This window comes from Rhinatrema bivittatum, chromosome 2, assembly GCF_901001135.1.
Source record: "Rhinatrema bivittatum chromosome 2, aRhiBiv1.1, whole genome shotgun sequence".
NCBI lineage: Eukaryota > Metazoa > Chordata > Amphibia > Gymnophiona > Rhinatrematidae > Rhinatrema > Rhinatrema bivittatum.
In genome coordinates this window covers 571,897,554-571,924,243 of record NC_042616.1, presented here as the reverse complement: position 1 = coordinate 571,924,243, position 26,690 = coordinate 571,897,554, and the positions used below count along the sequence as shown (strand labels likewise).

At 44.7% G+C, this 26,690-nt stretch overlaps 1 protein-coding gene across 1 annotated transcript in view; it reads right to left on the bottom strand.

Annotated features, from left to right (window-relative positions):
- Window positions 1–26,690, bottom strand: part of SPIRE1 (spire type actin nucleation factor 1) — a 472,800-nt gene that overhangs the window by 174,711 nt on the left and 271,399 nt on the right. The window contains exon 5 of the mRNA XM_029590957.1: window positions 4,321–4,404. Coding sequence (XP_029446817.1) covers window positions 4,321–4,404 — 84 coding nt within the window. The remainder of the gene's footprint in view (window positions 1–4,320; window positions 4,405–26,690) is intronic.

Below are 26,690 nucleotides of genomic sequence, written 5' to 3'. Positions count from 1 at the left end.
GCTTTTAAAATCAGCCCCTTAGTTTTTGGGTACTTGCCAGGTTCTTATGGCCTGGATTGGCCCTGTTAGAAACAGGATGCTAGGCTTGATGGACCCTTGATCTGACCCAGTATGGCATGTTCTTATGTTATGTTCTTATATTAACCAGGTTGGGGAGGTCAAAAACACCCTCTCTCAGATGAGCCTCCTGCAACCACCACTGGAAGCGAGAGCAGATTTCCATTGGCAAGTGGAGCCAAACTGAATAGTCCTGAGACTGCAGGTTCCAACGAGACAGCAGTGAGCGCTAAGAGTACGCATATGTGCCCTTGCCCATGGCACCACTTCCAGGCTGGCTGAAATAAAACCGAGCACCTGTACATAGGACCACAGTGCTGGGCGTATAGTGCTCACCAACTGAGGCACTTGTGACATCAATTTCTGAATCTGAACTTCTGGCAGGTAAACTTTGTTGAACCGAACATCCAGATATTCCAACTGAGATGGCTGAAGACTGCTCTTGGCCAGGTTCACCACCCAACCGAGCTCCTGCAACAAGGAGATCACCTTGCGGGTCATCAGGTGGGTCTCTTCCTGGCTTGACTCAGTCAGTCATCCAAATACAGGTGTACCAGGATTCCATTTCTTCTCAATGCCACCACTACCACCATGACCTTGGAAAACGTCCTGGGAGCGGTGGCTAGACCAAAAGGCAATGCCCAAAACTAATAATGGTGCACCAGCACCACAAAACACAGAAAACGTTGGTGCTCCAAACGGATGGGAATATGAAGGTAGGCCTTGGACAGATCCAGGGAGGTCAGAAATTCCCCCGACTATATGGCCATTATCACTGAGCATAAGATTCCCATGCAAAAATGAGTCACCCTCAAATGACTGTTGACACTTTTGAGATCCAGGAATGGGACGAAGGAGCCTTCCTTCTTGGTTACTACAAAATAAATGGAATATCGCCCCATTCTTTGAGACGCAGGCACTAGAACCACAGCCCTCAACTGGAGGAGCCTTAGAAGCGTAGATTCCACTGCCTGTTTCTTCTGTGGGGAGTGGCAAGGAGACACCATGAACATGTCCCGTGGAATACTGCGAAATTCCAGCACATATCCTTCTGATATCACCTCCAGGACCCACTGATCCAATGTGATTTAGACCCACTTCTGATAAAAGAGAGAGTCTTCCCCCTATCTCTTGTTCCCGAAGGTGAGTTAGCAAACATTCATTGGGAAGCTCGGGAGGATCTGTCCTCCCTGAGCTCACTCCTCCCTTGGACTGTCTGGGACGAAAGACTGAGACCTACCAAAAGGCTGAGTCCTCTGAAAGGGACGAAAATGCTTGGAACCCCGGAGATGACCCCCTCATACCAGAGGAGCGCTGCAACTGCTTCTTATCCTCCAGCAAATGAGGGACCGGAGATTTGCCCCACTTACTAGCCAATTTCTCCAACTCGCTTCCAAACAAGAAAGAGCCCTTAAAGGGCATTTTTGTAAGATTAGCCTTGGAGGTGGCGTCAGCTGACCAATTTCACAACCATAGTTGATTCCTGGCCGCTACCATCAAAGCCACTCCTCTGGCCGAGGTACGGACCAAAACACAGCCGCATCAGCAAAAAATGTGCCAGCAGGTTCCATAACCGCTCTGGAATTCACTCCAGAATCATCAACTTCCTGAGAGAGAAGCAGACAAGATCGTGCTGAGATGCCCAAATATGACAGCCAACACAGAGAAAAAGGTGCTTAGGTTTCTTGCTCACCGGCACCATCAGTGCACAGGTGACGGAGAATGTGTCCCTAGCTGACTTGCTCTGAAAAAATTTCAAGTGCACAAAATTTATGCACACAAAATCTAAGCACCCCAAAAGTAAGCGCTCAAAAAAACACACACAAACTGTGTGTCAAGGCCTGGGCGCACTACCAGTGCTTAGAAATTCATGCATGCAAAAGGCATGCCTAAAACTGAGCTTACAATGCGCGCGCAGAGCCAACACACTATGCACACTGACATTCTGCAGAGGGCAGTAAGGTACGCACAGAAGCACACAAGAACACCGCGGTGGCCTACCATACGGTGCACAGGCAAAAGCCTGACTGCAAGGCCTATTCCACCAGGGTTGCTCAACCCGCCAGGCTGCCCAGTTCCCCTAACCCCCATGGGAGCAGGAACGAACAACAGAATGGCACGCCAAGCACAGAGACCGGAGGAAGTCCTGTAAACCCCTCTATACTGTCTCTGTCTTAAAAAAAAAAAAAAAAAAAAAAGTTTGTAACTTATCTGAGCTCAGCACTTACCGGTTGAGTACAGAGATGGTCTCCGGCTGCAGGGGGAGATGGCATATGCTGTCTTCACCGTGCTCAGCCTCCTGCACCCGTTGCCTTTAAGCTGTACAATCAGCTAAGTCCATCCCAGGAAACCCAGCTACTGGACCAACACACACATCTGAGGGACCACAGAAATCACCTCAGGAATTCTCAACTGATGGAGGGACCATTTGGTATCACCGCAGGAGTGCGAGGCTTTTCTTTTTCTATGTTAAATTCTCCTTCCAAATTCAGAAGCAATCCCCAAAGGGAGATGCACGTCCACCATCTGCTAGAGACGGAGAATACTAGCAGGCTGGTGTCACTGCAGGAGTATATATACTGTGACGTCAGCTTACTCTGTCTTCATCTGCTGGCAGGGGAGCATAACTGAATAAGGGGTAAAGCTAGCGTGTCGAAAACGCGCGTCCAAATGTACTGAATCGGCCTATAGGGAAGGAGAGCAAAGAAATTGGGGGAGAATGTGGGAAAGGCAGAGGAAGAGCAGCAGATAATCCTACCACAAATAGGAAAAGAAGCTAGTGTACTAGACTACTGCTGAGACCCCAAAATGGAGGGGGCAAAAATCTAGGGAAGAGTTAGGAGGGAACTTTGGGTTTCCTGGTAAACATGACCATCCTAGAAATCACTGTGCAAATGCTGGAACACCTCTCCTGTAAGGAGATGACACCAACAAAGTGGGTTTCTTCCTTTTTCTTTCTACTTAACTTGTGGGGTAGCACCTTCCTGCAGGTAAGGTGTACTATCTTGCGTGTAGAAATCTATTTATTGATATAGATAAAAGAATTTTCAGGACAGATAATTCTCGCTTCATTATAATGTCTGAACATTTTCAAACAAGAGCTACTTGATAAGAAATTGATGGCACATCACTAGCTTAGCTACAAGAGGTAAGTATTCAGTCAAATATTTCAGCTGTGCAGTTACATATTTGTGTAAGAGGATGCCCATTTTTGCTCCTAAAAAGGTAGCCCTGCTCTTTACGAAATGTCAATAGCTGGTCAGAGTGTCCTCAGAGTGACAAAGGTCTCACTAGAACTTGCCTTCATGTGACATCATTATGTCATGTCAGAGTGTGAAGGAGTACTACTCCCTCACTGGGAGAGGTAAAAGGAGGGTATAAAAACCCCTTTGCTCTCTGGTGCAAAAAGAGAAGAAGCTGGGAGCAGGAGTCCAAGAGCTGGGGTCATAGTGCATCAGATCTGAACAGCTTGAGGAGAAACATATCCCGCCTAGGAAAGTCCACGGAGTCAAAGATAGATTACACCCAAGTCAGCCAGAGACTCCAGGGAGAAAAAAAGAATGAGGTACTGGGAGGGCCCAGAGTGGAAGGATACCCTCCCTTAAGAGCCCACCAGTTTGGGAGAGTGGGTGAGAAGAGACGGAGATTTATTTTTGCACTGTGGATTTGTTTTGTGGTATGCCAGTGTTTAGACTGATTTTCCTGCCACAAGTTTCTGTTAGTAAAGACTTTATTTTTGAACACCCCCAGTGGAGCGATGCATGGTCTGTGGTGTACGTGGAGCTGGTGCGCAGAAGAGCCCCAGAGAAGTAAAAACCCTAAGGGCCTTGAAAAAACAGAACATTTGCCCCTTGTGCGGGAATCCCGGGAGGTCATGGGGCCTTGCATGGTCCAGGACTCTGCCCCCCCCCCCCCCCAATGCATCCTGTGCCTAAGAGCTGACTTGGACAGGAGCTACATTTGTACATGCATATTTATAACATGACCATAGCTAATAAGATCTTCCAGTCCTGCCCAATCGGTAAAAAGTTAGGGGATAGTCTTCTGAAAGAACCTGATAATTGTGGCAACATTCAGAGAATTTTACCTTAAGCTCTCTCTCTCGTATATATTTACACATATGAAAGTAAGCAAATGTTGCTCTGTGGATAACCTTGTTTCTCCAAAGTCTTGCATATCTGAAGTAGATGCACACTGTCTTCTTAAACAACCACAAAGCACTTAGAAGTAAAGAAAGATCATCCATTAATTCAAGAGCCTTACCCAATCTGCATTTTTTAACTCATCCAGGTCTGTGCTGGATTTGCCACTCATGTCCTTGTCCATTTCCTGAATCCTCCTGAGACTCTGCCAAAGAAAAGACACAAATGCTGTTTTAATGCATTTCAGACAGAGCATTCAAGGCCAGGGGAAACAGCAGTTATATGTCATCTTTTACACCACAGTGCCGAGTCTGCTGAGATTAACCATTTTTTTCTCCTGTGCAGGAGTGGTGTGAGGGCAGTGTTAAACAGGCATGCAACAAATTCTTTATACTTCAAGAGGATCAACACCTGTAGTAACCTTGCTCCTGCTGCTGAAATCCACCTTAAGTAATAATCGTATCACAGTTATCAGCTGTAGCACAGTGCAGTGCATACTAAACTGAGACACTATTTTATGAGCAACTGGGTCTGCTACTCAAAATGCACGTGTGGCAGATACTCCCGGTCTGGCCACTAGATGCCACTATCCCTGTTCTTAACATCTTTAACATAGGAGCCATCCATACCCTTTAGTCCCTCCCACCAGGTGGTTCTGGATTGGATGCCTCAGTGCTATTTAGCCTAGCCATTTTAATATACTGGGGATTCAGTTCGAGGGAGCAGTCAGAGAGTAAAGATGTATTTTTTCCACACTCTGGTGAATCCTCCCGGCCTTGCCTTAAGGATTTTTCTTTCAGAAGGGATACCTCATCATGCACTCCCTGCCAGAGGGTCCTACTTACTTTAAGTTACAGACAGACAGATTGTTGAGTCTGATACCCTTTAGGAGCAAAAGGGCTCTCACCAGGGGACCAAAGACTCGAAACCTTAGGTAGGTAAGCATGAATGATGGATCCTGCTGTGGGAGATTTTGAAGGCTAAGAGAGTCCTATTTTTGGAAGGAACTGAGTTCATCCTGCTCACTGGCTGTACTCAAAGGACAAGAGCTGAAGATCAGTGAGCCCATTCACACCCTGAATGTGGCAAGCACTGGGGCATGAACCCCAGTTTAGGAAGAAGTATCCAGTTAAATTTTAAAGTATATTTGGACTTTGAGTTAAGTGGGTAGGGTTTTTGGATCCCCCGTTCCCACTGGGGTTGCAATGCCGAGAACTAGCCTGATCCCTTGATTTTTCCACAAGAGAAATCCCTGAAGTAGCAGCTAAGGATAAAGGAACAACTGAATCAAAGGAAGAAGGAACAAGAGAAGGAGAACCCATCCGGATCTCTGAGTATCAATGGACCAGACCAGGTGGGTGTCCAAGGGGAAGAAAATGTCTAAAAGTAGAATTTCTGAAATGCAAGGGGGACCCCTCCACTAGGATTCCCATACAGCCGCTGGGAGAGCTTGCACATTTAAAATCACCATGGGCTTTACCCAGATGTCTGTAACTAAGGACACCTACCTACCCATAAGAAAATCCTGTATCAACAGTCAGATGTACACATTTTTTTTTTTTTTTTGAAAAATGGACTAACTTTATGAATCAGTAAACTATTATTTTACACCCAGTCCCGGTCCTGTCTAATTCTTACAGCCTCTCACCTCATGGGAAGCACTGACACACACAATCTAAAGGGATCAAAGCACAATGGGGTTTTTATTCATCGTCTGGGCCATAAGCAAGAGCTTCTCCCCCGTAAAAAGAATCCCTCCCCCCAGGGATTGAGAATTAAGCTGCGGACAAGTCAGCTAGCCGGAGCAGCCCCAAAGAAATAAATTTGATTGTGTGCCCTGGGACTTAAACCACTCACAAGGGGTTATACACACATGCCTAAAGAGAATAAAATTGTTTTTTGCAACAATTTGATTTTAAAAATAATGAAAAATATATACCGGTACAAGGAAATTTTCTTGTAGTTTTTTTTTTTTTAAATCAACTTAAAATTTCAATGGTGGATTCAGTAAGAGAATAGTTTGGGTTAGAATTGCCCTCTAGCTGCACAGAAAAAGCAAAATATGCAACTGCAAAACATGGTTTATACACATAAGTCACATTTTGTGTGCATACATTATATTTTATACAGAGAAAAAATATCCTATATGCACAAATTCTGTTTTTGGGCATGCAAAGCATTTTTTCTGCACACATTTTTGGGTCAGCATGTTTTTTTGTTATTCTGATGCATAAGAATACTCTCTCTTACTGCATTGAGTGTTAAAAAAACAAGTAAAGAAAATGTGCATAGAAGTGCAGCACACTTTTTTCTTTTGCTCATGTCATAAGAACATACAAAATTGCCATGCTGGGTCAGACCAAGGGTCCATCAAACCCAGCATCCTGTTTCCAAAAGAGGCCAAACCAAGCCACAAGAACCAGGCCAGTACACAAACACTAAGAAGATCCCATGCTACTGATGCAATTAATAGCAGTGGCTATTCCCTAAGTAAAAACTTGATTAAGAGCAGTTAATAGACTTCTCCTCCAAGAACTTATCCAAACCTTTTTTAAACCAGCCCCACTAACTGATAGAGGCATTTTAAAATCATGAGACGGAAGATTATGATAATGATGATGGTGGGGGAGAAAATTAGTGAGAGAGAGAAGATGATGCCAGGGAGTGACCCACATAAAATGTTTTGAAACTTATCCTCCCTGAAAATTGACCCTCCTTTTAACTTAGTTTTTCTTTTATACTTTATTTTCTTGTATGTTTCTTACAACACATATAGAAAATGACAATCACAAAATAATTTAGATTTTAGAAAAGTGAAACAATAGCCTGCTTTTCAAAGGAAAGGAAGGAATGAAGGGAAAGATGACCTCCAGGGATGAAGGAAAAGAGGATGAGACAGTCAGGTTTGAATATGACATTAAACAGTAAGTTTCCTTCCTTTCCTTTGAAAGACCTTGCCTTCTGGTTAAGGGTACTAACTGCTGCTCCGTGCAGGTTACCCCCATGTACCCTTTTTTCTTCATTATCATCCTCAAGCCATTAGAGATCCACAGTGTTTATCCCATGCCCTTTTGAATTTGTTTACTGTTTTCACCCTCACTACCACTTCTGGAAGGGCATTCCAGGCATCCACCACCTTTCTCCATAAAAAAATATTTCCTTATGTTGGTTCTGAGACTTCCCCCCCTGGATTTTCATTTCATGATCCCTAAAGGGATCATAAAATCTTTACAGACTAGGGGGCTTTAGAAGCAGACTTCAAAGGGCCAAGAGTGACATCACCAGGAGAAAGGGAAGAATAAGGCTGAAGGAGCCTACCAGTTAATCCAGTGATTTTTCTCAGCTACCAGTTAATTACATTTTAGCACTATTTATAAATGGGTCCATTGTCCTTGTGGTTCTCCTTACTGCAGTAAGTGGAACTCTGTGTTCTGTCACCTATGGTAAAAGCTAGAATGGTACTTTAGTAGAAAAAAATAAGGTATATAGCCCAGATCTTACAAAAATTGCATTGGTTGCCAGTCTCTCAGCGGCTAAAATTCAAAGTTATTATGCTAATAATGAAATCTCTTCAAGCTAATGCCTATGGGCTATTTATTTACTTTATTTAGGAATCTATCATGGCCCGCTGCTGATGTTCAGCTTCTCAATCTCTTCTCACGTTACTCAATGTGAAGGAGACTCATTTAGATGAAATCTGTAATTGTGCTATATCCATAATTGGTCAAAAATTATGGAATACTCTCCCAGATGAAATTAGGTTCATAAAAGATACAAAGGTATTAAAAAAAAATTAAAAGCTGTTCCCTTTGGGGAAGCTTTTTCTGTTACAATGGAATGACTATTTTAATGTTTTATTTTATTGCGAACTGTGAATTAATTATGAATACATGATTTGTAAGAAGAATATTTTTTAGAATATAATGTTTTTTGCTTTTAATATATTTGTTATGCATGTAATCTGCTTAGCATGTGCAATTACAGGCAGACTAGAAATAATTTAAATAAAATAAATAAGTATAATCCGTCTGTGAGATTCTGGATCACATATTCATGCAGTGATGTAACTGTCCTGTTATTCTTTACCACCAATCTGAAAAGTTGAGAGGCATAAATGATTCTATGGAAAATAAAATCTCATGCCCTGTTTAAGCAAAAAGATTCTTGGTTAAGATTTCCCCTAAGGCGGCAAGAATTCCGCTTGTGCAGTACTGTGTACACTTCCAGCACTATGCAGACATGGAAATATTAATTAGCAATCTAAGCCCCTCCTTTCTCCTTAAAAAAAAAAAAAAAAAAAATCATGCAGATAGCACCAGAGGAAATATTCCCTTTTATCCTTTTAGATTGCAGTGTAAATACTGTTACATTTGCTAGGAATACATAAAATAATTTAAATTAAGTCACCAAATACTGCTCTCTGGAAAGCTCCCAGCTTACCCTGTGATCGATTATGCAAGCTGCCAGGTGGGAAACACACATGCTAAAAACTTTCAGCCCCTGAATGTTACGGCTATGGCTGCTGTGCAACCACCTCACCACCAGGGGTCCCTCTAGAGCTGGCTCTCCTGACAGGCCCAGTCCATCTCCCTTGTCCACTCTATGTTCTGGGCTTTCCCTTTTAACCCTGCCTGACAGTTCCCTCGGTGCTTCGGCATCGAGCTCGCCTGGGCTCCCTGCTCTAGCCTTCCTTGCTTGCTGTGCATGTGGTCCTTGGACCTTGCTTTGCCTAGCCTTGCCTTCTTCCTCGTCTTCCTTGCCTTGCGCGGCCTTTGGGCCTTCTACCCTGCTTTGCCTTACCTTGTGCTGTGTATGGTCTTCGGACCTTCTGCCCTGCCTTGCTTACTGTGTGTGCGGTCCTTTGGGCCCTCTGCTCTGCTGTGTGTGGCCTTCAGGCCCTCTGCCCTGTGTCCGTGTGTGGCCTACGGGCCCTCTGCCCTCCGTGCGTGTATGTGTGTGTGTGGCCTACGGGCCCTCTGCCCTGCCGTGTGTGTGTGTGTGGCCTACGGGCCCTCTGCCCTGCCGTGTGTGTGTGTGTGGCCTACGGGCCCTCTGCCCTCCGTGCGTGTATGTGTGTGTGTGGCCTACGGGCCCTCTGCCCTGCCGTGTGTGTGTGTGTGTGGCCTACGGGCCCTCTGCCCTGCCGTGTGTGTGTGTGAGGCCTTCGGGCCCTCTGCCCTGTGTCCGTGTGTGGCCTACGGGCCCTCTGCCCTCCGTGCGTGTATGTGTGTGTGTGGCCTACGGGCCCTCTGCCCTGCCGTGTGTGTGTGTGTGGCCTACGGGCCCTCTGCCCTCCGTGCGTGTATGTGTGTGTGTGGCCTACGGGCCCTCTGCCCTGCCGTGTGTGTGTGTGAGGCCTTCAGGCTCTCTGCTCTGCTGTGTGTCCGTGTGTGGCCTACGGCTCCTCTGCCCTGCCGTGTGTGTGTGTGAGGCCTTCGGGCTCTCTGCTCTGTGTCCGTGTGTGGCCTACGGGCCCTCTGCTCTGCTGTGTGTCCGTGTGTGGCCTACGGGCCCTCTGCCCTCCGTGCGTGTATGTGTGTGTGTGGCCTACGGGCCCTCTGCCCTGCCGTGTGTGTGTGTGAGGCCTTCGGGCTCTCTGCCCTGTGTCCGTGTGTGGCCTACGGGCCCTCTGCTCTGCTGTGTGTCCGTGTGTGGCCTACGGCTCCTCTGCCCTGCCGTGTGTGTGTGTGAGGCCTTCGGGCTCTCTGCCCTGTGTCCGTGTGTGGCCTATGGCTCCTCTGCCCTGCCGTGCGTGTGTGTGTGTGGCCTTCGGGCTCTTTGTCTTTCTACTAGCTGCCCTGACCCAGCCTGGACCCAGACACTGCTACCTGCCCTGACCCAGTTTGGACTCAGACACTGCTTCTTGCCGCCTGCCCTGACCCAGCCGGGACCCAGACACTGTTTCCAGCCATCCCTGTCTCTCTCCACCTGGAGCCACCCTTTTGGGTGGTGTTCACTACACCTGAACACAGCCCAAGCGTAACACTGAATGCACAAATTTACTTACATTTTATTTTTTTTTTTTTTACTCCAAAGGCAAAAACATGGCCAAAAACATCCACATTTTGAAATATATAAGACACCACACAACTCCAGAAAAAAGAAATGTTCCCAAAGACTAAGAAAATAATTAGCATTAATTACCATTTGAGCAAACAGCACAGGATTACAGTGGTGTCTTTCACCCAAGAAATAAACAAGTCTCTCACACACCCTGCTGACTTCCAGCAGACCAGAAGGGATTGATTTATGTGCTCAAACTGTGTCTAACCCTGTCCCCTACCCCGTGATATCATCACCACCTTCTCCCTCTCCCTCCATCTCTTCTTCTTGCCCCCGGCATCACCACCATCTTCCCTCTCCCTCCATCCCTTCTCCCCCACACCCAGTTATCTTCCCTCTCCCTCCATCCCTTCTCCCCCACACCCAGTTATCTTCCCTCTCCCTCCATTCCTTCTCCCCCACACCCAGTTATCTTCCCTCTCCCTCCATTCCTTCTCCCCCACACCCAGTTATCTTCCCTCTCCCTCCATTCCTTCTCCCCCACACCCAGTTATCTTCCCTCTCCCTCCACACCCCCCCCCATCAACACTTTCCCTCTCTCTCCACCCGTCTCCCGAATCCCTGGCATCATCATCTTCTCTCCACCTCCTCACTGCTAGTATCATCAATAGCACTTTCCCTTTCCTTCTACCTCTCTCTCCAACCCCCCAAGCATCATCCCTTCCACTATCTTCCCGCACTCCCTCACATTACCTTCCCTTTCCCTTCACCCCCATCATCACCTTCCCTGTCCCTCCATCTCTTCTCCTCACTGCCTGGTATCATCTCCTTCCCTCAGTCTCCACCCCTCGGCTTGATCACCACCTTTCCTTTGCCTCCACCTCTGGCATCATCACCTTCCCTCACTCTCCACCCCTCCCCCTCACCCCCTGGCATCACTCTCTTTCTTCTCCCTTCATCCTCCATGCCAATCATCTTCTCTTCCTTTTCCCTCCACCATCTGGCATCACTGGTCTCTCTCCCTTGCTTCCTGGCATCATCATCTTTCTTCTCCGTCACTCCCTGGCATCATCTTCTCTCTCTCACCAATTTTCTCCCCCACCATCATCATTATCATAATCTTCCGTCTCCCCCACCCCCTATCACCACCTTCTCTTCCCTTTCCCTCCACCCCCTGGAATCAACTTCTCTCAACCTCACACTCTACCATCATTACCACCTTCCCTCTCCCTCCACTTCTCCTCCCCACCCCCTTGAAGCATCATCATCTTCCCTCTCCCTCAATCCCTGGCATCATCAACCTTCGTCCCCCATCTCCCTGCATCATCACCTCCCGTACACCTGGTGGCACATTCAGCTGTACCTTTTCCCACCCCACTCCCAATCTTTGAACAGCAGAAGTCTGTGAGCAGGCTGAAAGCTGCTTCTTCCTCCTTTTCCAGCTTCCCTCTGCAATCTGAACTACATTGGGCTAGCAGGTCTCACAAAACTACAGGGCACTGTGCAATTCTTCTACAGAGGAAAGTCAGTAGAGAGGAAAGCAGGAGCAGCTGCCAATAAGTGCTGCTCTCAGACAGCCCCTGCAGGCCAGAAGGGAAATAGAAAATGAGACTGCAACCGCAGCACACTTGCACTTCAGCCACTGCACACTGGTTGGGAAATGCTATTCTAGCCACTGGCAATAATTTTTTGCAGGTGGTTTCCCCAATGGAGTTAAAATGAAGTACCAGGCATGCCCAAACTCACTGCGTTGACACATCACCTTTATCCAACAACCATTGCAACAGGAAACACTATGAAATTAAAATGACAACTCACAGGAGTAAAAGGAAGAGACTCCAAAAATCACTTTTGCTGGCCGAATTCTAGCAAATCAAATATTCAAGTCAGGGCAGATTCCAGGTAAGCCAGCAAGAACATGAAGGGAACCCTTGGTTTCCCTAAGAGAAGTATACTAACTTAAGGGGAGGTTCTGTTCCTAAATAAGTGTGAGAGGTTTAGATTTTGCTCCATGTGGGAGCCTGCAAATAGTATGTGCTAGTTTATCATCCAAAAGCACCTGCTATCCTTCTGGATTTTGAGTTAGAATTTCAAGAAGTCAGGAACTTGCTGCTTCCTGTTATGTAATTTTTCTTCTAATTTATGGGAAAAGAGTAAAGAAGTTCCCATTTAGGTGTCGGCCTCCCATTGACTCATCTACCTGCCTTTGAAGACTGGTTGGACTCAAGCCAATTTCTGAGATTTCCCTGTGAGAGTCCATTCCTCTTGTTGCAGTGGATTGGGGCGTCCCTGTATTCAAGGCTTGATAATGGATAAGAAAGGAGGTATATCACCAGCAGGCCTAACGAGCATGCACAGTGACAGTGACCTGCTGCAGAGGAAGAATATTTTTGCATTGTTTTGAGTACTTATATTGGAGGCACAGAAGTTTTATTCCACCTTTCCTGCTTCTTGCTTAAGTTTTCCCTTTTGTGTTCAACTCATATTTTTTCCACTTGGAGCTGATAACCCATGGTACCTGGGAGTCAGTATACCAAATCTTTGGAAGAGAGAAGTCTTTCATCTGGAGAGGTGTTACAAATTCGATCTAAAGCAAGGGAGCCCAGTAAAGTGCACTGACAGGAGAAACAAAGAAGATAAAACGAACAGGCTGAGCACACTGCTTAACATGCGTGTCAAAAACCCCTAATGAAATAAGGGGATTAAGCACATCCAAAATGTGCGTCCAAACCAGTACGTAGTTAATAGCGCTCATCACATTTAAATTCATGTTGATGAGGATATTAGCTATCACCCTCGAAGCAAAAAATAAAATGTGCGCCCGACATGCACATTTTTACTCTTGAAAATTAATGCCTGCCCTGGAGTAGGGGTTAATTCTTGAGGATCCCCTAAAGTTAACAGAAAAGCAGAAAATACTGCTTTTCTGTTCCTTTTTTCGATTCCTGTCTTAATATAGTAGAGATATTAAGTTGGAGGAACAGAAAAAAGTAAAAAAAAAAACAAAAACCGGTTGCCAGTGGTCAGGTTAGGAAAACAGATGCTCAATTAATAAGCATCCATTTTTCTAACCCATGGCTGTGCACAGGTTAGGAAAACAGAAGCTTGTAAAACTGAGTGTCCATTTTCCTAACCTGCACTGATAGCCACCTCTCCTGGGTGCCCACTGAGGTGACGCTAGGTGCATACAATTTCCCCTAGCGCCTTCTTTTTACTGTGGCAGTCCATTTAAATATTACATCTGGCGTCCTGGAGAGGTACATTGGCATGCATAAGGAGAGTGAGTACTCAATTATGAGCGCCTGTTTACCGCAAGCTGATATTGCATCAGCCTGAAAGGTAACAAGAACTTAGGGGCCCATGAAATACAGTGCGCTCAGCTGAGCGCACTGTATAACCCGCAGTCAGACGTGGGTTAAATAGGCGCTAATCTACCCCCAATCCAATAGGAGGATTAGCGCCTATTTAACGTGCGTCCGACACGGAGTGAATGAGATAGCGCTCATCACATGCAAATGCTTGTGAATGAGGCTATTACTCATTCACTCCAAATGCAAAAAAATAAATGTGCGTCTCAGACGCAAATTTATCGATCAGCCTGGAGTAGGAGTTAATAGCTGAGTTAATAGCTGAGCGCATTGAAAAAAGTACAGAAAAGCAGAAAAAACTGCTTTTCTGTACTTTTTTAAAAATAAAAAAAAAAAACCCTCAGCCGGCCGCATTGAAGACAGATGCCGATATGCTCGGCGTCTGTTTTCATAACTGGCCGGCTACGTTAGGAAAACAGACGCAGTTTATTGGCATCTGTGTTCATAACCGGCAGACCGCCAGTAACCACGGGGTAACGTTAGCAAGGATGCGCTAAGGTCGCGCATATAGCATGGCACCCCCCCTTGCGGGTGCCATGCGTGCATTAAGAAAGCGGGTGCTGACTTTTTAGCACCCACTTTCCACGCTTTGTTTTGCATTGGCCTCTTTGTTGCTATTGGAGAAGGTTACTTAAGGGTGTGAGAAGTGCCCACCAGGTGCTGCCTACGGAGTGGAAAGAATTCAGGAAAATACAAGAGAAAGTAAAGTACCCTTCAGGTGCTGCATAAGGAGTTTAAAAGTATTCAAAGAGGATTGCTGGAAAAAATATTAAATTTGGGACTGAATTCTGATTAAATATTGGGACTGTTTGTAAATTCTAACCTCTTCCTATGGAAAGAGACAAGAAAATAAATTGGGGAAGAGAACGAAGATGGAACTAACTTTAATCTGTATAATCTAAGGCATTCAAGGAATTAGATAGAAGAAGGAATTCTATATAAATATAGAGCTCCCATCAGAAGTAGAGACTTTACCAAGAAGTGGAGTCACAAATTTATTCTGCTATCTTATTATTTATTGCTGCTAATCAATGAAATGGAAAAAGTGTAAATATTATTCAATCATCCAACCAAACTATCAGTAAAGAAGTTGGAAACCATATTTCCTCTGCTGTGTATTTATTGGATGCTGAGACTGTATAAATATTGATGCTGTGAAATAAGGATAGAAACAGGGATGGAAGTGCAAAGAAGCAGGGTATAAGCGCTATTGTTTGTCCCCACATACTGGAACCCAAGGCCTCAGATGAAAGCTACCTGGTAGGGAGATGGAGTTAAATAAAGACTGAGAGGAGTTGTGCAAAAAGGGTCTCTCTCTACTTTTCTTTCTATGTGCCCTGGGTGCCAAATAAAGGATTCGTCCCACCCAGGGGTTACAAACAGAAGGTATTTAAAACTTGGCAGGGAAAATTGATGTTGTTTATCCTTTAAAACAAAGATTATATTTAAGCAGAAGTTCTGCTTTACATGGCTACAACACATGCAGTGTCAAGCCTCAAACTCTTCAAAAGCCATCTACAGTCACACACTGTACAGCCTTCTGACTAGGGACTAATGATGTGTCAGGGCTTCAGATGTGAAAACAATTTAAGATGAAACTTAAACCATGTACATTTCAACCTGGTATTAAGAACATAAGAAATTGCCGTGCTGGGTCAGACCAAGGGTCCATCAAGCCCAGCATCCCGTTTCCAACAGAGGCCAAACCAGGCCACAAGAACCTGGCAATTACCCAAACACTAAGAAGATCCCATGCTACTGATGCAATTAATAGCAGTGGCTATTCCCTAAGTAAATTTGATTAATAGCCGTTAATGGACTTCTCCTCCAAGAACTTATCCAAACCTTTTTTGAACTCAGCTACACTAACTGCACTAACCACATCCTCTGGCAACAAATTCCAGAGCTTTATTGTGCGTTGAGTGAAAAAGAATTTTCCCCGATTAGTCTTAAATGTGCTATTTGCTAACTTCATGGAATGCCCCCTAGTCCTTCTATTATTCGAAAGTGTAAATAACTGATTCACATCTACTCGTTTAAGACCTCTCATGATCTTAAAGACCTCTATCATATCCCCCCTCAGCCGTCTCTTCTCCAAGCTGAACAGCCCTAACCTGTCAGCTTTCTTCCTCATCTTTAGAAACAAGAACAAAAGTACAGAATAACATTTTTTTTAACACATTCTAAGCACAATAATCTGTATCAAACACTATTCTGTCTCTCTCTCTCTCTCTCTCTCTCTCTGCAAATCTTCATTAAATACACAAATGCTTTTCTGTAGGTGGGTATTATTTTTGTCATAAGCCCTGTTTCATCAAATCTCTCATCCACAATTCTCAAATATTTGAGAGATTTTGTTGGCAGACTTATCACAAAATCTGAAGCACTGTTAAAACAAAAATCTGTGGATTTTCTGTAGGTCCATACTATAGTACTGAAGCAACCCGATGGTTAATATGGCTTTAGTCACAGGTGCCACTGCTCAAAGGGTGGGTGACCTGGTACTGGCCCTCACAGTGGGGGCCAGAGATGCAGGAGGCGCAGGGGCTTCCTCAGACTGATTTTAGTGCAAATGAAGCTGCAGAAAGGCACTTGGAAGCCTCTGCCTTTCCCAGGATTTTTCTACCCCAGTGTTTAACATGTATGGATGATGTCACTCAGCCTGCTTCACCATCGCTGTCAACCGGCCAAACATGCTAGTCACCGCCTCTTCCCCCTTCTCCCCCATCCCAGTCTAAGGAAGGTGCATTCTGGCATTTCTAGTTTCTCTCAGGAACAAATGGAGGTGGTTTCTCAGTTGGTCTATATGACACGCACATGATGCTGGGGGTTCAAGCAGCACAGCAGGATCGACATCCCAAGAAGGAAACTTGAAGGCAGGTATGACTGCCTGCCACTCCTGTTTAGGGCTGCAAGCACTATGAGCCATCTTCCTAAACCCTACTCCCACCCTGTCATGTGAGAGATGTGAATAGTTTATTATGGGCATACCTGAGATGGCAGAAGGGGAAAAAGCCCCCTCTCTTCTCTTCTTGACTAATTGTTTCTTTAAAAAATTACCTTCTTTCTGTGAGGATTAGAGAATTGTGCAGAGTGCCAGAAAAAGCAAATGCCATTTCTTCACTCATTCCATACCAAAATAAGTGAAATGTATATTTCCACCTGTGCATGACAAAATCTACTCGGTGTAGTCACAGAAGGGTTATTTTCATTTGCTGTTTTAGATAGTTGCTCCTGACTTAGGAAGCTTTGTAACAAAGTGTATTTTACAGATCTATTAAAGTTGTGATCTTCATTTGGAACGACGGTAAATAAAATGTATAAAATAAATATTTTATAGGAAGTGCTACCAGAGCAGTTGAGTCAGGCACACTGTCATGTACTTTAGTAGCATCTCAGCTTATCCTGGAAAGGGGAAGTGTTGGAGTCTGTTCTGGGGTGGGGGTAAGGTGGAAGAAAGGGGAAGAATGCCCCACTAATCCACAGGAGTCTCAGGGTGGGGTTTTGTATCTGTGACAATCTGTCTGTGTTGTGTGTGTGTGACAGAAGTGAAGGGGAAGCCGTAGACCATTGTGAATGAGGAGAGTCTGGCCGATTGGAATCTGTAACTGACTTTTCTCTTTGCTTTGGTGGTGGCGGAACTGTTGGGATCTGTGGAGTAGAAATTGGAGATTGAGCACCCGGGTCCCTTGGGTGCATCTCATCAAGATCCTGAAAAAATGATGACAAAGCAAGAGAAATTTGAGACATCACCTTTGACGCTAAAGTATGATGTGAAGGCATGTGAAATGGTTCTGAAGGAGGAGGTGGTACCTCCCTAGGGAATTCTTGAGAAGGGCGATTTGGTTGTGCCCTGTGACTTGAGATCTCAAGGAAGAGGACCAATTAGATTAAGAATTCTCCCCCTCTGAAGAACGTATATCCACATCCGAATTGGTACCCGGTGAAGAGGGCATCTGGAAATGTTTTGTCTTGGCCCTTTTCTTCCCATGGCGCTCCTGATGAGATGCCCCTTGGGAAGATGAGAGAGGTGAAGCTATAGGTGGGCCATTATGCTTTGCATGCTTAGCCGTATCATGACTGTGATGGTGTACATGCTGTCTTTTCCGGATAGTGTGATGGGATGACCCGATAGCGAAGCCGCTCTGCCTGAAGGAGCATCTGAAGCATGTTGCCTCTTGTCTTCATCCGAAGTGCTCTAGGCTCTGGTGCTCCGTGCTATGCGCCATGTGTTGTTGCGCCGAGAGAGGTGCCATGCGCTATTCCTGCGCCATGCGATGCGTCATGGTCGTTCACGCCCTGCTTCGAATGGAGCCTTCCGCTATTCCCGTGCTCAGATTGCTTTGGGGTCAGGGAGCGGGGACACAGAGCCCTGTGCCCCTAAAGATGCAGCTGTCTTAATTATTAAGAGAGTCGAGGCCTCAAGCTCCCTTCCTGGCCCTGGTGGCAACACCGACCTGGCTGAATCCCCTTCCCATGACGTGGGACATTGTAGCTTCATTTTGGTTTTCTTCGCCGGGCCCTGCGAGGAGAGAGGGGGAACGTAGGCGCACAATCTTCTCTGCGCACGGTCTTCGGGCCCGGGGCAACATCCGACCACAGTCTCTGCATGACGCCATGTCATGCTCCGGGCCCAGGCAAATGTAGCAATAATTATGTCCATCGGTGATGGACATAGTTTTGCCACATTGGCAATACTTGAAATCTGATGGCTTCGGAGCCATCGCGAAGTGAGAATTCTTGAAATTGAGAAAAATCCAAAAAATGAAGAGACGAGGTGAAGGAGAAAAGCCGCCTGCATGCAGTCTTGCTCGCGGAAAAAAAAGAGACTGAGGTAAATGATACAATCGCGCAGGAACCTCACCACGCAGAAGCACAGAGTTCAAACTTTGAACTCTAGGAGAAGCTCCGCCTGCCGGTCACGCGACGACGCTCCCAGACAGCATGGCTAATTCAGCCTGCTATCACCGGGAAACCGAAGTTTAAAAAAGCCAATTTTGATAAGGGACCTAATCTGGGGTTTAAATGAAAAAGTCAAGTCAAGCAAGGATTAGAGAGAGAAAATGAGATTTTATCAATAGACACTGTGTCATGAATAGGTGTCGAGTGAGGTCGATGAATTAAGAGGATAGAAGTCTTACTTGTGTTCAGCAAGAGTTTATTCTGTCTCAACCATCGTTTAATAGTATCCATACATAAAAGTAAGGAATTGACTGTTTCTTGCCATGATTTTTGGACTTTTAAATAAAACTGAATATCATCAGCATAGATTTTAAAACCATCTGTAATGATAGCCAGCAATTTGGCAATGGAGGCAAGATAAATATTAAATAACATGGCCGACAGAGCAGAGCCCTGTGGCACCCCAGCCTTCAACTGTTGGGATGACAAACATGAACTCCTAAATTTAATGGATTGAGACCACTGAGATAAATAACTATTAAACCACGCAAGAACTGTTCCTGAAATCCCACATTCCTGAAGACGAAATAATAAGATTTGATAGTCCACTGAATCAAAAGCAGAAGTAATATCAAGTGAAACTAGAAGAAACTGATGCCCATTATCAAGGCTCCATTTAATGGAGTCAACCAAAGAAATTAGAAGCAGTTCAGTACTGAGACCACGACGGAATCCAAATTGATGAGGACTCAAGACCTCATTCTTCTCCAAGAAATCTGTCAGCTGTTTTAAAACAATCCCTTCAATCACTTTAGCAATAAGAGGAAGTGACGAGATAGGCCTATAATTCACCACCTTCCAGGTGTCTAAATTGGATTTTTAAGCAGCGGCTTAACCACCGCAGATTTCAAAGTGGTGGGCATTATCCCAGGCATTACTGTCAGGCTCTGTTAGTGTCTTCCAAGTCCTCAATAACAGGCCGAGCGCACAGTTAGCCCTCATTTGGACACGCGTTTTCAATGCATTATTACCCCTTATACAGTAAGGGGTAATACGCGTGGAAAATGCGCGACCGCCACCCCCCGAAACTAATAGCGCACATCACATGCAAATGCATGCTAATGAGCCTATTAGTTAGTCACGCTCAATACAGAAAGTAAAATGTGTGGCCAAGCCACACATTTTACTCAGAAATTAACTCCTGCCAAAGGCAGGAGTTAATTTCAGCCGGCACCGGGCAAGTGTACAGAAAAGCAGAAAAAAATGCTTTTCTGTACACCCTCAGACTTAATATCATAGTGATATTAAGTCTGAGGCCCCAAAAATAAAAAATAAAATAAAATAAATCTTAAAAAAAAAAAAAAATCTGCCCGCAACCCGCGGGTTGGAAAACGAATGCTCAATTGTGCCGGCGTCCTTGTTCCGAACCCATGGCTGTCAGCGGGTTCGACAACCGACGCTGGAAAAATTAAGCGTCAATTAAGTGTCCCTAGCGCCTCCTTATTAGCGTGGGCCCTCATTTGAATACTGAATCACACGCCCAGGAGAGTGGCCTGGGCGCGCGTTGGGAGAGGGGGCGCTCGCCTTAGAGCGCTGGCTCTCCCGCGCAGTTTACTGAATCGGCCTGTTTATAAGCGGAAGAGACATACCTTCGGGTCTCTGGGATTTGGCTTTCCTAGAATACTTCCCAACTCATGCACAAGCTCTGTCCAGTATAGGGTAATCATTTCACATTCCCATAGACAATGAAAAAGATTTCCTGACTCCCGTTTGCATTTCAAGCAGAGGTCAGATTCACAAAGTTTTGCGGCATACATCCAGGTACATGATATATACATACAATGCAACACTTTGTATCCCACGTCTCTTAGATTAACATTTTCCAATAAACTATAACACCCTTTCAAGATATGAGCAATCTCGTAAGGGTTAAGCTTATATTAGCTTGTTTCACCCATTTACCCTGTACTGTCATCAAAACTGATTGATTGGGCAGGCTTCCAAGCACCTTGGAGAAGGATGCACTAGAATTGGGTTTATGCCCCAATGGTATGAAGAAATTACGTAGATCTCCTGCCTTTTGGAAATCTTGAGGTAAGGGTATCACAGCCTGTATGTAGTGGTACGCTTGTAGGTACCCATAAAAATCTTTAGAATCAAGCCCATATTGATCCTTCAGCTCCTAGAAACTCTTAATCACCAAAGTTCTAGGTTCTAGGAACTGTTGTATACTGTCCAAACCTAAGGAGCTCCAAGCTTGGAATACCAGCAAAGCCAGTCCGCCCGGAAATTGGGGATTGCCAAGGAACTTTAGATAAGGTGTAGTATTAACTTTCATTTCGAGTTTTACCATACATAGAAACCGCCAAGCCCCTCTCCCAAAGTGAAGAAGTAAACTCTTTTAATACAGGCCCGGAATTTTGGCTCCCAGAATCTGAATAAGATTTCTGGGTCTGTATGTGGAAAACCATTCACCGATAAACTGATATGGAGTACATACACTAGTCACAACCAACAAACCCACACTTACTGTACTCCAGTGTACCGAATCGTTTCTCAACAACTCCAAACCAAAAAAGGTATCACCAGTATATACTGTCTCATTAATCATGCAAAAAACCAAATATATGTAGGCCCCTTACTAACAGAGTCTGTATTGTGTAACAGATCCTATTTTCGTATAGGGTCACCTTACTTTAATTTAAATCAACGATAGTCCATTTTTTTGAAAATTTTTCATTATAATAAAACCTGAATGTCACACATTCTGAACGAGAGGACACAGATACTCATCTACTCCTTGGTAGTAGTGCACCCGACACAGCTGTGTTTCGGACGGAACCCGTCCTGCTTCAGGGGGTGTCCTTCGAAGTCTGTTTCTTTGAGAGCGTCATAGGGAAGCCTTGTCGATCCTTGGTAACATCTTTTCTTAATGATCCATGGCAGCCCCGTTGGACTGCGTCTCTTTTTTTGATGATATATCGATGATATATTCTTTATTTGGGTAGCATCAGTGGAGAATTTACAATCCTTCTTGACTTGGTTAAATGCAGCCAACAATAATCTAAAGTTCACAGCGCATTTCGATCGCAATTCTATTGCGTTTTTGGACATTTTGGTGCAACGGAACGAAAGTGGAATTAGTACCACCTTGTTTAGGAAGGAGTCTGACCGGGTCAACTACCTGAAATATTCGAGTGTTCATCCTTTGGGATTAAAAAATGGCTTGCCCATTTCTCAATTTTTGAGATTGCGAAGGATCTGTTCCTCAGTCCGAGAATTCCGTGTACAAGCGGCAGATCTAATGAACAGGTTCCATACTAGAGGATATCCAAAATCTATCATTAAGAAGGCATACAAAAGGGCACTCTATGCCAACCGGGAGCTCCTTTTACAATATCAGCAACGTCCCTTCTCTCAGAAAACCACATGTACTTTGCAATATTCCAAACAAGTAGGTAGGGTAGTCGATATAATTAAGACACATTGGCATGTTTTGACCCTACAGCCCACCTTCCAAATGGAACCGAGGTTTGCCTTCTTCAGGGGACAGAACATTAGGGACATGGTGGTTAAATCCACGGTGACATCTACGACCGGATCAAGATCAGCTGATGGATTACAAGAGTGTGGGCATTGTGATATGTGCGCCCTAGCCCTGTCAGGGAATCAATGGCGCTTTCCCAACTCGGAAAGAATTTTGAAGCTTAATGATTCCACGAGTTGTGAATCTGAGCGAGTAATCTATGCAATTCAATGTCCGTGTAAATTAGTATACATCGGTCGCACGAAACGGAAGATAAGAACCCGCCTCATTGAACATCGAAGCTGCATCAGAACAAAGAAAGTAGCTGCGCCGATAGTATCACACTGTATTAGCCACCAACATGACTTCACGGATTTAAGGTGGTTGATCTTGGAACAAGTGCGTTTGGACCCACGGGGGGGTGATGTGCAATCCCGTTTGAACATGCGGGAACAATTTTGGATTTTTTATTTAAATACAGTTGATCCGACAGGTCTCAACGAGAGAGTGAACTGGTACTCGCTGATTTAGTCAGCTGACTTAGTGAACGGTGGACCGCTTTCTAAAAGGAGATCGCGCATGGTTGCCTGTAGGGTTACTAATAGCTAACCATTGGCCCACGAGGACCCATACCCATACCCAGATTTGATGAATGGCAAAACGAGTGAACTGCCCACACAGTGGTGTTGTTGTAGATATGCACAGAATGTAGAGGTTGCCGCTAGACGGGACTATCTTGTTTAATATTTTTCCAATGTTCACCTTAGCCTCGCCTGGGGGGAGGAGCTTGGAAGATCGTACTGCCGTATGCAGTGAGTTCTGTGGACTGCCCGTGTCGTCACACACGGACGTGATAGACGACTGGATGTTTCCGTTTCAATTGACTTCCGGTTCTAGGGTATTTAACTTCCGCTGGAGGCGGTCGCCATTTCAAAAAAAGAGACGCAGTCCAACGGGGCTGCCATGGATCATTAAGAAAAGATGTTACCAAGGATCGACAAGGCTTCCCTATGACGCTCTCAAAGAAACAGACTTCGAAGGACACCCCCTGAAGCAGGACGGGTTCCGTCCGAAACACAGCTGTGTCGGGTGCACTACTACCAAGGAGTAGATGAGTATCTGTGTCCTCTCGTTCAGAATGTGTGACATTCAGGTTTTATTATAATGAAAAATTTTCAAAAAAATGGACTATCGTTGATTTAAATTAAAGTAAGGTGACCCTATACGAAAATAGGATCTGTTACACAATACAGACTCTGTTAGTAAGGGGCCTACATATATTTGGTTTTTTGCATGATTAATGAGACAGTATATACTGGTGGTACATACACTAGTACCATTTATCCAATCATAAATCTGTCGGAGAACACATGACAAGTTTTAGTCTCTCCAATTTGGACAGGCCATACCGCCCTGTGCCCTAGGCAGCATCAGAGTTTGGAGGGGAAGTCTAGCTTTATGATGACCCCAGAGATAGGCCCGCACTACTCTATTTATTCTAATGATCTCTGCTTTTTTCAGCCAAAGCGGTATTTGTTGTAACACATAAAGCCACCTAGGAAGTTCCATCATTTTTAACAGAAAAATGTTTCCCGTTAATGATAAAGGCAAATTAGACCAAGCCTGTAATTTTTGTTCCATGTTCCTAAGTAGGGGCACTATGTTAGCCCTGTGCAACATCCCAATATCTTTAGTGAGGCGAATCTCTAAATAGCGCATCTCATTGGACACCCATTTTAACGGGAATGGACCTTCCCAAGCATTCTGTATTAAAGGTCCCAAGGCCATAGCCTCCAATTTTTCAATGTTAATTTTTAAGCGAGCAAAGGAGCCGAACTCATCTTCATGTTGGAGTACCCTTGGTAGAGATTGTTGTGGACTGGTCAAAAAGACCAATACATCATTAGCAAAAGCCAAGATTTTAAAATCCTGCCACCCCACAGTAAAGCCTTGGATCATAGGATCCGCTGCAATCTTATGAAGTAAGGGATCAATCGACAGGATATAAAGAAGTGTCAACAATGGACACCCTTGCCGTGTGCCCCTAAACAGCCGAAAATCCTCAGATACTTGTCCATTGGCAAAAATCGCAGATTTAGAGTTATGATAGAGCATAGAGATGCAATGCACAATTTCACCTTGTAGGCCATATCGGTGCATAACCGAAAATAAGTAAGGCCAAGACACCCTATCGAAGGCCTTTTCTGAGTCGAATCCGACCATCATTCCTATGACCCGGTGTTGACATTCTTCCATATAAATAATGAGTTTAGTTAGATTCACGCTAATGGTTCTCCCTTTGACAAACCCTGCTTGTTGAGCCATGATTATAGATGGGAAAACTACACTTAATCTGTCTGCCATTATTTTAGCGAATAGTTTGGCCTCGAAATTGAGCAAAGATATAGGCCTAGACGATGCAAGGGAGGACAAATCTTTTCCTGGTTTTTCTAACACTGTAATGAATGCTCTGGTAGCACCTTCCGGGAAACGACGCTTCTGTTGGGCGTCCTGAAAGAAGTGCAATAAAGCTTCTGAAGCCTGGCTGAGCAACATTTTATAATATTCTGCACTCATACCATCAGGTCCAGGGGCCTTATTCCGTTTACTTAACTTTATGACCATAGTTAACTCCGCTATTGTTATGGGAGCATTCAGTCTGGCTAATTGTTCTTCTGTGATCTGTGGGAGCTGAATGCCCGCAAAACATTGGGCCTCCTTGCTATCTCCCCTTTTCCTTATGGGTTTGCCTTGCACGTCTTTAAGCTTATCTATATACGTTTTACCTCTTTGCAGGCACACCAAGTTGGCTAATAACTTCCCTGCTTTGTTTCCGTATCTAAATAGTTTGTGAGCTCCCATTCGCATCATCTGTTGCACCCTGGAATGTAATAAAGAGTTTAGTGCCTGCAAACTCTCTTTATATTTGCCCTGATTTCTACTATTATTTTGCTGTGCCAATTTTTTCTTTGCTTGGCCTAACCTTTGCTCCAGGAGAAGAATATTTTTGGGCATTGCTTTCGATTGCGCTATCAAATACGATGTTATCTCTCCCCTCATGAAAGCTTTGCTGGCTTCCCAGTACAAACTGGGGTTCTCTTTATGCTCCTGATTGTAAGTGGCATACTCATTCCACTTAGTCTGTAAAAAAAAAAACTCTGGAATTTATTATCATCAGCTAAGTGGCCTGGGAATCTCCACACCCGAGTTCGGGTGTTATCACCACCATTCACCAAATCAAGCCCTATGGTGGCATGATCCGAGAATGTGATCACTCCAATTTGGGCTTTCGGACTTTGGAAAAAAGCGTTTCTAAAATAAGAATATAATCAATTCTAGACAATGCTGAGTGGGCCCTGGAAACGTGTATAATCCCGTTCTGTGGGATGCAATGTACGTCAAATATCTAAAAGATAGCGTTATGCACACAGGTATGCAATCCCTTTTGGCCTTGGATCCCTGAGTGGTATGATAGAATGGGACTTATCCAAGCTCTGCTTGTGGACACAATTGAAATCACCCATTAGGATAAGAGGGCTTTTCTGAATAGGGAGAAGCATTCCCACCAAACCCTGAAAGAACTTATGTGAGTATTGGTTAGGTTAGGTTCATACACTGAACAAATGGTAACCTCTCGTCCCTGCAGTTTACCTACTACAATGAGAATGCGGCCATCTGTATCTGATATTTGTTGTATAAGTTCAAATCACAGATTCTTATGGATTAAAATTGCCGTGCCGGCTTTACGCCCCACTGCTGGGACAAAAAAGCATTGACCTACCCATCCTCTTTTTAATTTTCTACTTTCCCCCTCGAGAGGTGTGTCTCTTGAAGACCTATCACTTCAGCGCATTGCCTATGCAGGGCGCTCAGGATTTTCTGTCTCTTTATTGGTGTACCCAACCCACCCACATTCCACGAACTAATTCTCAAGCGACCTATCCCCCTGGCAGCGAGGGTGCCGCTCTTGTCAACAGCCATTCATTACTGCCGCTGGATAGCCTCCCAGCCAGGGCCACCAGCCTACATGCTTCCCGAACCCTATACATACATATATGAAGTGTCTTCACGTGTAGAAGAAAACTTAACCCGCTTTGTACATAATTTTTGCTAGAAAAGCCTTCGCTTTGAACCCCATGTGTCATTTACTCCGGCCCTCCTACCCTTTTTCCCTTAGGTTTCCCCAACCTTCCCCCCATGCTTAGAACAGTATTACCTTCCCTCTTCTGCATGAAAAAGGCCACTCAAAAAACGGGGCTTGAAATCAGTGGTTATGCGCTCGGGTATTGCCCCACAACATCTTAGTATACCGCTTTACAATGCCCTGTACCGCAATTACCTATGCTGACCCTGGTAACCATTCCCAACTTAAAGAACAACCTTATATATGAGAAAATCAATGTATATCCAAATGTATCAAGATTTCTCACTCAAAAATAAGACTTGCTATGACAGATACATTAAATGATAAATCCTGCAACCTTCATATATGCACCTCAGTTCCCTTGTATGTATCGGGTAACCAAGCACAGTGAAGCACTCATAGCTCCACAGAGGTTACCCGATACATACAAGGGAACTGAGGTGCATATATGAAGGTTGCAGGATTTATCATTTAATGTATCTGTCATAGCAAGTCTTATTTTTGAGTGAGAAATCTTGATACACCTGGTAACCATTCAACATATAACC